The 9,384-nt window shown below is 46.3% G+C and overlaps 1 protein-coding gene across 1 annotated transcript; it reads left to right on the top strand.

The window, feature by feature from the left end:
• Positions 1-8,320, top strand: PLAGL2 (PLAG1 like zinc finger 2). Its single transcript, XM_006767869.2, has 2 exons — positions 1-564; positions 3,213-8,320. The coding sequence occupies exons 1-2, from the start codon at positions 305-307 to the stop codon at positions 4,441-4,443; spliced, it is 1,491 nt and encodes a 496-aa protein (XP_006767932.1). The 5' UTR covers positions 1-304; the 3' UTR covers positions 4,444-8,320.
• The last annotated feature ends 1,064 nt before the right edge of the window (positions 8,321-9,384 follow it).

Raw genomic sequence — 9,384 nt, 5'->3', positions numbered from 1 at the left:
TTTATATTATCTCATTTAATCTTCAAAACATTCTTATGATTTAAGAGATTACTAAGCTTATTTTGTATGTGAGGAAACAGTTCAGGGAAGTATTTGGAAGGGCCGGGATTGGAACGGGGTTCTATTTGTCTCCATAACCCATATTTCCATGGTATTTGGCTCCCTAACACCAGATGTTCTGATATTTCAGGTGAAGAGATTGTTTTCTGAAGGCTGCGTTGGAAGCTGTGACAGAGCAGAGAGCCTGTGTGAAGCCGATGGGGAGGCTTTCTGAGTAACATGGCCCTTCGCCATTAGCCTTGCCATGACCACATTTTTCACCAGCGTCCCCCCCTGGATTCAAGATGCAAAGCAGGAGGAGGAAGTGGGCTGGAAAATAGTTCCCAGGCCTCGGGGCCGGGAGGCGGAGAGTCAAGTGAAGTGCCAATGTGAAATCTCGGGGACACCCTTCTCAAATGGGGAGAAGCTGAGGCCTCACAGCCTTCCCCATCCAGAGCAGAGACCATATAGCTGCCCTCAGCTGCACTGTGGCAAGTCTTTTGCCTCCAAGTATAAGCTGTATAGGTAGGTGACACTCCCATACCTCTTCCTGTCCTGAGGTTCCCGGAGGACAAAGCCAGAGACTCAACTGCGTGTGGCAGAAGAGTAGAGGTTAATTTGTCTCATAAATGTGCCCTGAATTCCAACCATTTGGGGTCACTCACTAAAAAATAATGGTGGTGTTTTTTTATTCAAACACTAGAATATGTTGGGTTCAATATCAGCCATGAACAAACTAGATTGAACATTTTTTTCTATACCAGTTTCCCCACTCCTGTAAGGTAACAGTGAAAATCTTAGCAAGAAATTAGGAATCCATCTTAGAACTTTAGAAGGTAGAGGAGATGCTGTGATCCAGTCTATAAATTTTAAAGTGGAGGCTCAGAGTGGGGAAGTAACTTACCCAAGGTCACATAGCTTCTCAGGTACTACAGTGCCTCTTCTACTAAACCATCCAAATGATTACTTCTGTGTCTGTAGAGTCCTTGGTGTCCTCTGGGTCAGTGGCTTTCCTGAAACTTGTAAGCCCAAGAACCCCTGCTGAAGTGAAATTGAATGTAAGCAGAGCAGCTTTGAAGAGAAAGGGGCCAACTAAAAGCAATTTTGATTTTATCTTTGCTTTTCTATTAGAGGAACATGAACATGCCCTTTACAAATGAGATAAGCTGCCTGGTGCAGTTTTTTATTCGTCTATCATGATTGATTGAGCTCCTGGTATATACCAGGCACAGATAGATGGGAGTGCTGGCCCTCCTTGAGTTTACTGTCTTAATGTAGACAGAGAGCAAATAGGTAAATATATGAACAAGATGACCACAGAAAGCCTCAGTTCCTTCTCTGGAAAACAGTTGATAGGAAGGAGCTAAAACAGGTAACAGGGTAGTAGGGGCCCAGAATTGCCCTCGTGACAGTTCTGTGGGCCTCAGGAACGCTTTGATTCTGTGTGCTCCTGTGTCTTAGGTAGACTCCAGTTGGAGCTGTCCTGTTAGACCATCATTTTTTTTTAGAATTTTTATGTGTTTATTTGAACCAGAGTGATGATACATGCTGGGGAGTGTGAGCTCAAATGCTCCCTCTAAAACCGTCTTGGTGACAGTCTAGGTGACTGGGAGGCTGTAAGAAGGTCCGAGTCCAGGAGGCATGACCTCTGACTCCGCCTATTGTGTGATCTTGGGTGAGTCACTGAACCTCTGAGCTTGTTTCTTCACTTGCCAAACGAGGGAAGTGGGCTGTGGGTCACTCAGCACTTCTCATCTGTTATCATGTCAGTTATGTCATAGGAGGTCAACAGTTATCCTCATACGTGTGAGCATGAGAGGAATGGGCAGGTTTGATGCTCTTTAGGTAGAAAAGATCACTGGGTGCCATACTAGAGACAGTGGTGGCATTCCTAAGTGAGCCCAGTTCTCAAGAAGGTCTGTGTTTAAATGTAGTTTCTGCCACTTACTGGTGGGTGGGACTGCTCTATGCTTTCAGCCTCTTATGGGGAACAAGGTTAATGACTCAGCTCACACTGGGCCTAGCAAATGGTGGGCCCTAAAAGTCTTGCTGAGTTGATTCTGAATGTATTATGGAGCTCTGGATTGTAATTCCTAGACTCTGAGCTGTTTTCCAGCCAGCAGGGAGCAGGTAAACCAATGGACACTGCTGTACCATGAAAACATTTAAAATATGTTGCTGGTTTACATGGCAAACAATTTAAATGGTACAAATGGGCATGCAGTGAAAAATGAATGGTCCTCACATTTGAAGTCACTATTCTCCTGCCCAAAGGCACCCGGAGAGGTGAGGGGGAGGGTCAGTTTCTTATGTGTCCCTGCTGAGGCATTCAAACATGTATCCCTTTTTATTTTCACAAGGGATTGTATTGCATACATTATATTGAACTTCCTTTTTTGACTCAGCCCCAGATCAGGAAGTATATCTAAACTTCATTTTCCCTTTATTGTGTCATTTAAAAATTTTTAAATATAATTTATTAAAAAGGAAATACATTCACATAATTAGAAAGGTACTAAAAGATACAATGAAAATGCTCCATCACACCCATAAGCCGCATGTGTCTTCTCACCAAAAGCAACCAGTGTTGTCAGTTTCTTTTATATCTTTCCAGAAATATTTTAAGCACATATAAGCAAACTTATACGTATTTCCCTCTTTTTGTATGCATAGTGCCAGTCTATATGCAGTCTTCTGTCTCCTTGCTTTTCCCCATTTACTATATTTTAGGAGCTTTTCCCTGTGGGAAGCTGCCTCATTTTTAAAAGTTGAGTTATTTTATGAATTTATTATAATTTATTTAACCAGTCCCCTATTGATGAACATTTAGGTTGTTCCTGATGTTTTGCTACTAAATATACAAGGCTGAAAGAAAATAGTATATACAGGGTGGGGCAAACTAGGTTTATAGTGTGAGTACATGAAATAGTTTATTGTATTATTATTTATTAATTATTGTTTTTTATACAGACAACTGTAACCCTACTTTTGCCCCCCACCCTATATTTGATTCTTCAGGTGGGCAAAGATATCTAGAATATAGTTGGCGTGGTATTCCATCCATTCCATTGCATGGCCCTATCATAATTTTTATATCTAGTTCCCTGATAACGGGCACCTCAGTTGTCTGGCCAGCCCTTGTGATCTCGTCTTTTCCTCCATCCCTATCCCAGGCACATGGCTACCCACTCAGCCCAAAAACCACACCAGTGCATGTACTGTGATAAGATGTTTCACCGCAAGGACCATCTCCGGAACCACCTGCAGACCCACGACCCCAACAAAGAGGCTCTTCACTGTTCCGAGTGCGGTAAGAATTACAATACGAAGCTGGGCTACCGGCGCCATCTGGCCATGCATGCCGCTAGCAACGGTGACCTCAGCTGTAAGGTGTGCCTGCAGACCTTTGAGAGTACCCAGGCCCTGCTAGAGCACCTGAAGGCCCACTCACGCCGGGTAGCAGGGGGTGCCAAGGAAAAGAAGCATCCCTGTGACCACTGTGACCGGCGCTTCTATACTCGTAAGGATGTGCGGAGGCACCTGGTGGTGCACACAGGCCGAAAGGACTTCCTATGCCAGTACTGTGCCCAGCGGTTTGGCCGCAAGGACCACCTGACACGGCATGTCAAGAAGAGCCACTCGCAGGAACTGCTCAAAATTAAGACAGAGCCAGTGGACATGTTAGGCCTACTCAGCTGCAGTTCCACAGTCAGTGTGAAGGAAGAGCTGAGCCCAGTGCTGTGCATGGCCTCTCGGGACATGATGGGGGCTAAGGCCTTCCCTAGTATGTTACCCATGGGCATGTATGGCGCCCACATCCCTCCCATGCCCAGTGCAGGCATGCCACACTCCCTGGTGCACAACACGCTGCCCATGGGTATGAGCTATCCTCTGGAATCTTCACCTATCTCTTCTCCAGCTCAGCTTCCTCCAAAATACCAGCTTGGATCTACCTCATACTTGCCCGACAAATTGCCCAAAGTGGAGGTGGATAGTTTTATGGCGGAACTTCCTGGAAGCCTGTCTCTTTCATCCGCAGAACCCCAGCCCGCCTCACCTCAGCCGGCGGCAGCTGCGGCCCTCCTAGATGAAGCACTGCTCACCAAGAGCCCCGCCAACCTCTCTGAGGCCCTCTGCGCTGCTAATGTGGACTTCTCCCACTTACTGGGCTTTCTTCCACTCAACCTGCCCTCATGTAACCCTCCTGGGGCCACAGGAGGCCTGGTCATGGGCTACTCCCAGGCTGAGGCACAGCCCCTGCTCACCACATTGCAAGCTCAGCCTCAAGATTCCCCGGGAGCTGGGGGACCTCTGAACTTCGGGCCTCTGCACTCCTTGCCTCCTGTTTTCACTTCTGGCCTGAGCACCACCACCCTGCCTCGTTTCCACCAGGCATTCCAGTAGCCCCCAAGGAGGCCCTCAGCTCAGTCTTGAACTCTGTCAGGGTGCTTCAGTACCCATCCTATCTGTATCCCCCATAAAGGCAGCTGAGCTTTCAGAGCTGGGTTCAAACAGAAAAAATCCAGTATCTGTATGGAGCACTTGGTTTGGGGGCTCAGGCTCCAGGATCAGTTCCAAGAGGAACTTTGAGCCCCAACCCCATGAAAAGATCACATACTATAGGACTTCAGGTATTTTTACTTTTTTTTTTTTTATCTGAATCGGGAGCCACACTTAGTCCTCTCTTTCTCCAAAGTGTCAGAACCTCATTCTCTTTGGAGAAGGGGTGACCTGTTGGAGACACAGGGTTTCACTTTGGATGACCTCGAGAAAAATAGCCGAAGAAGCCGCCTTCTGGTCCCAACCTGCAGACCCCACACAGTTGGTCAGGCCCTAATGACAGAGGGTCACTTGGCTCCATCACCTGCTTCCAACCAGCGGGCAGGAGAGAAGGCCTCTATTCTTCCCCATCATCCCATCCCTCCTGTACCAGCACCTCCATTTTCAGTCAGTGTTGTCCAGCAACGGTACTGTTTACACAGTCGCTTCAGACACACCATTTCACCTCCCTTGCCGAGCTGTTAGCCTTAGAATGATTGCAGTGAACATTGTTTACACACCGTGAATTCATTCCCACCAGTCCATTCCAGTTGGCACCAGCTGGAACCTTTTGGTACCTGGTGTTAACTGGAGCCCTGTTTACAAGGCGGAGTCGGGTCTCACTGACTTCTCTTCACTTGAGGTCATATTTTTCCCCTGTGGGGAAATAAACTGACTTTGGACTGCTTCAGTCTCTGCCATCTTCCATGACTGTATCTGTTCCTGCCTTCCTCAGCAGTGTCTGCAGGAGACAGGCAAGAAGATTGGAGCAGTTTTCTCACAGGTCTGCAATTCTACTTTTCTCCAAGTATACATCATGGCCCTCATTCTCTTGAACTGGGGAGGGGAAGAAATAAAAGGCATGCCCAACTTCCATCACCTCCCCATTCCCTAACCCCTACCCTGAGCATCATGAGCTGTTATCATGAGTCTTAGAAGGAGGGGCTTCGGTTCTAGGCTGGTGTGAATAGCAAAGGAGAGGGTGTGAACCCCTCATTTGTCTCCTAACTGTCCCTTTTCCAGGAAGTTGTGGAACTGTAGGAAGAGGAGTTTTCAGAAAGTTAGGACTGGGCAGATAGTTGAGTCTTAACTTATGGGTGCATCATTGCTTCCCACACCAAACTTTTCTTACCCACAGTGTCCCTCCTCTCTCCTCTACTTTGCAGTTCCCTTGGACTCAGGGCCACTGTACATAGGCTTTTCTGCTCTCCATCAAAGAACTTCCACCTTCCTCTTGTGGCCCCCATCAGCTTTGCCCCCAATACTCAGCAAGATTACTTGCAACAAATGATTAGTTCTTCTGACTTGTGGGGCTCTCTGCCACAGACAGCACAGCCCTTGCCCATCCGAACCCCATCCCTGCTTCATCTCAGTTCTGCATGGGCACTCTTCCCACTCATGGAAGGGAGATAGCTCAGGGACCACCAATGTGGGACTCTCCTGAGATACCTCCACTCTGATTCAGAAACACACTTCTACCTCTTTACTGTTAACTCCTACAGATGCAGCCAGCAGTTTCTGGGCACTTCTCATGGCAGGTGCCTCGTGCTGGCTTCTCCACTAGGATTTCAGGACAAACTACCGAGGAACTGTCTCAGCCTCATCCCAGTCCTCCCCTCTTCCCCTTCCGTCTAGATAACTTAGGTCTATCGTCAGAAACTGAGCAGGTCCAAGACCAAGGCTTCTGCTTCAGCCCAGGCCAGTACTTTTTGTTTGAGGTGAAAGCCTTAAAATGTAGCTCTCTAGCCGTTGATTGGAAGCAATGTGGAGTGACTAAGCATGTTTTGATTTAGGCAGGGTATCTTGGGATACCTTTAAAAAATAAAACCAGATATAAATATCTGGCAAGGTTGGAATCAGACTAGGTAATTTGCTTCTAAAAATTAGTTTCAGTGAGTCCCAGGGACTGATTAAGGTTTATTTTTAAAAAAGCGTCCACCTTGGTACGCAGCCACCTCCTGCATGCTGTGCATGTTATTGGGACTCGTATTACAGGAAATGGTATGTGAGGGTCCAAGCAGGACTTGGTGCTGCCATTCTCCTTGTCTCTGGTCTTCATCACTAGACCCAGTAACCCTTTACTACCTTCCCTGCACCCTTCCTGTACTGAGGAAAACGGGCCTCTGGCCACAGAATATAGACTCGGGCTGTTAGGGGAGAACCCTCCTTTCTGCCTGCTCTTTCCTGTCCCTTCCTTGAATCCTCTCCGCCATTAGTGATACTGGGAAACTCATAGGACAGGCAGAGCAACTATTTAAAACCTTGTAATTGGAGCCTTGCCTCCTCCCCTTCTTTCCCTCCTGCTCCCTTTCCTCTTCCTCAGTGCCCTCACCACCTACAAGGAATTTCCCTATCACTGTGAACTTTGCAAATGCAGAGGAACATCTGCCTTTACTTTTTTTTTTTTTTTTTTTGGCCATAGCCACCTAGCTATTCCTAAACCTTCCTTTCCATAATTAAAAAAAAAAAAAAAGCCTTATTGACCTGGTTGTTCAAAGGATAAGAATAGCTTTATCCTACACTCAGTACCAAACCCACTTCAGTACCCTTACTGAGGCCATGAAAGCCTGAGGGTCATGTGGCAGAGACCAAACAGGGACCAGGAAAAAGGGGTAATGCCCCCTTTCCCCACCATCTCCTCTAACTTCTGTCAGCGATGAGCTTCCCTGATTGGGGGCAGACACCTCCCACCCTGTACAGTAGCTGGTCACCGCTGAGTGCAGTCCTGGGGGCCAGAGGATAGCATGCCAACTCTGCCAACACCAAGGATCTGTGCACATCTCAAAGAGGGGAGAGGGAAAGGAGCACCAATGAGTCGTGTCCCCCCCCCCCCACCTTTTACAAATGGCATTTTGTTAATGGAAATCTAGGAAGCAGGTGTGATTACTTTTTTTGCTCGTAGATATTGTCCTAAGTTGAAATTCTCCTACTACCCTAAACTTTCCCCTAGTAGCCCTTTAAATCCACCCCTTCTTTTTGGTAGTTGTTTTCTCCACCCCTCTTCTACCTCCCCTCTTTATCTAGGAGCTTTTTGTAAACACGATTTTTTTTAAAACAATTTATATTGTACAGGATCAATATTTTACTTCTAACAAGGATATTTATGTAATAAACTTTGCCTTAGGCAGGTGTTGGCCAGAAAAATCCAGATTCCTCTGGGACCCCAGCCTGGCCAATCCTGGAACTCTGAACCTGCTGTGGAAGGAACTGGCTGTGACCTTCACCACTGGAGAGTAGGGGCTGTGGCTAGGGAAGAGGGTGTTGTGGTTCTGACAGGAGAAGGAGTCACCATAATCTAGTGCCTCTGTTGAGGTGTTTGGAAGAAGTATTCTATTCCAATTTCTTTAGATATAAGCTGATTTTCTTAGCCGATTCTCCCCATATGCACATCTCCCCCTCTGAATATTCGGCACTAGAGCTCCTGAAACACCACTTCTCATACGCCCCCTCCCTCCCAGTGGTCAAGGCTTTGGAGCCTCTTTCGTAATGCCAGATTATTTAAAGAGAAAGATACAAGACAAAAACCGTCTAGCACTTTGTAAACACAGTGAATAACCTCTTGGAGTATTTTTGGCTTTATATAAAACAAGGTTTTTAATTGTAAAATATAAGTGCCATTAGAAAATGCACAGGGCATATCTTTGTTAAAGTAGATTTTCAATGTTTTACAGAATTACATTTTCAAAAAAAAGTTTTTATAATGAAGTTGTTTATTAAAAACTTCTGAATGATGTGTTTGGAAGTTGTGAACCTATCTGATTGGGAAAGGGCTGGAGAGAGCCTGGGGGGAGAATTGGAACCTCCAAACATCTTTAGCATCTAAGGAGATGATGAGTATAGGACAGACAGGAATGATCTACACTTTGGCACCTAGAAACTTTGCAATTTGAAATAAAAGATCTAGGGTGCCTTTGAGGTAAGTGGCATCATTTATCACTTAATCTTGGATGCAAAGGTCAGGAAAATCAAATTGGCTTAATGAAATTTCATGAAACCGGAAACGCCAGATGTAGAGTAGTCTTTAGGTTAGGATTGATCCAGCAGTTCAGAAGGTTGGTCTGAGCATTCTCATTTCTTTCTGCCCTATCTTGCGCAGTTGTGACTGCATCCTCAGGGCCTATGAAGTGGCTTGTCCCTTTGTGTAGGAGTAGAATGCTGCTATGATTCCAGACCTGTTATTCTCACACAGTGCTGACCAGGAAAAGAAAGGGAGTCCTTTTATTCACAAAAACCCCAGGAAGCATCTCCTGTCTCATTGGCCTTGATGGGATTCTGTGCCATCCCCAAACCAGTCACCAAAAGCCAGTGATGACGGGAAAATGTGTTTCTCAGAGGAAATTTGGGGTACTATTATGAAGAATGAATGGATACTGGTTGTCCAAGAAAAATGTTACCCACTGCTCACGGTGCACAACTGGTAAGTAACAGAGCTAGGACCTGACGTTGCTCACTTGTGCGGATCCATTAGGTTCAGACAAACTGTTGAGAGGCTGACATGGCTTGGCCAGTCGCTAATAAAGGTAGTTATCACTATCCTGGGTCCCATCACTTGTGCTGAAATCCTCCCATCCAGGGCTCAGACTGAGCTTGCTTTTCTGTGGTCTGAAGCCAGTGTTCTTAGCCAAGCAGTGCAACTCTGCAGTCCAACCCAGGAGTCCAAGGGGCATTAACAAGTATTAATGTGTGTAACAGGTGTTTTGTGTAAAAAGGGCAGTGGGTGGGCCCTTCATCTCTTTGGCCTTCCACTTGACAAATGTTCACTGTCCATCTCAATGGGTCAGATCTCTGGCTAGCGCCCCAGTGAAA

The sequence above is a fragment of the Myotis davidii genome, unplaced genomic scaffold (genome assembly GCF_000327345.1).
Source record: "Myotis davidii unplaced genomic scaffold, ASM32734v1 scaffold562, whole genome shotgun sequence".
Lineage (NCBI taxonomy): Eukaryota > Metazoa > Chordata > Mammalia > Chiroptera > Vespertilionidae > Myotis > Myotis davidii.
This window is presented reverse-complemented; position numbering and strand designations above follow the sequence as displayed.

Bases quoted from the DNA above. Each gene is read 5' to 3' on its own strand.
- PLAGL2 (XM_006767869.2), top strand. From the start codon at position 305: ATGACCACATTTTTCACCAGCGTCCCCCCCTGGATTCAAGATGCAAAG. The intron at 565-3,212 runs GTAGGTGACACT...TCCCTATCCCAG, and splicing joins TCCAAGTATAAGCTGTATAG to GCACATGGCTACCCACTCAG.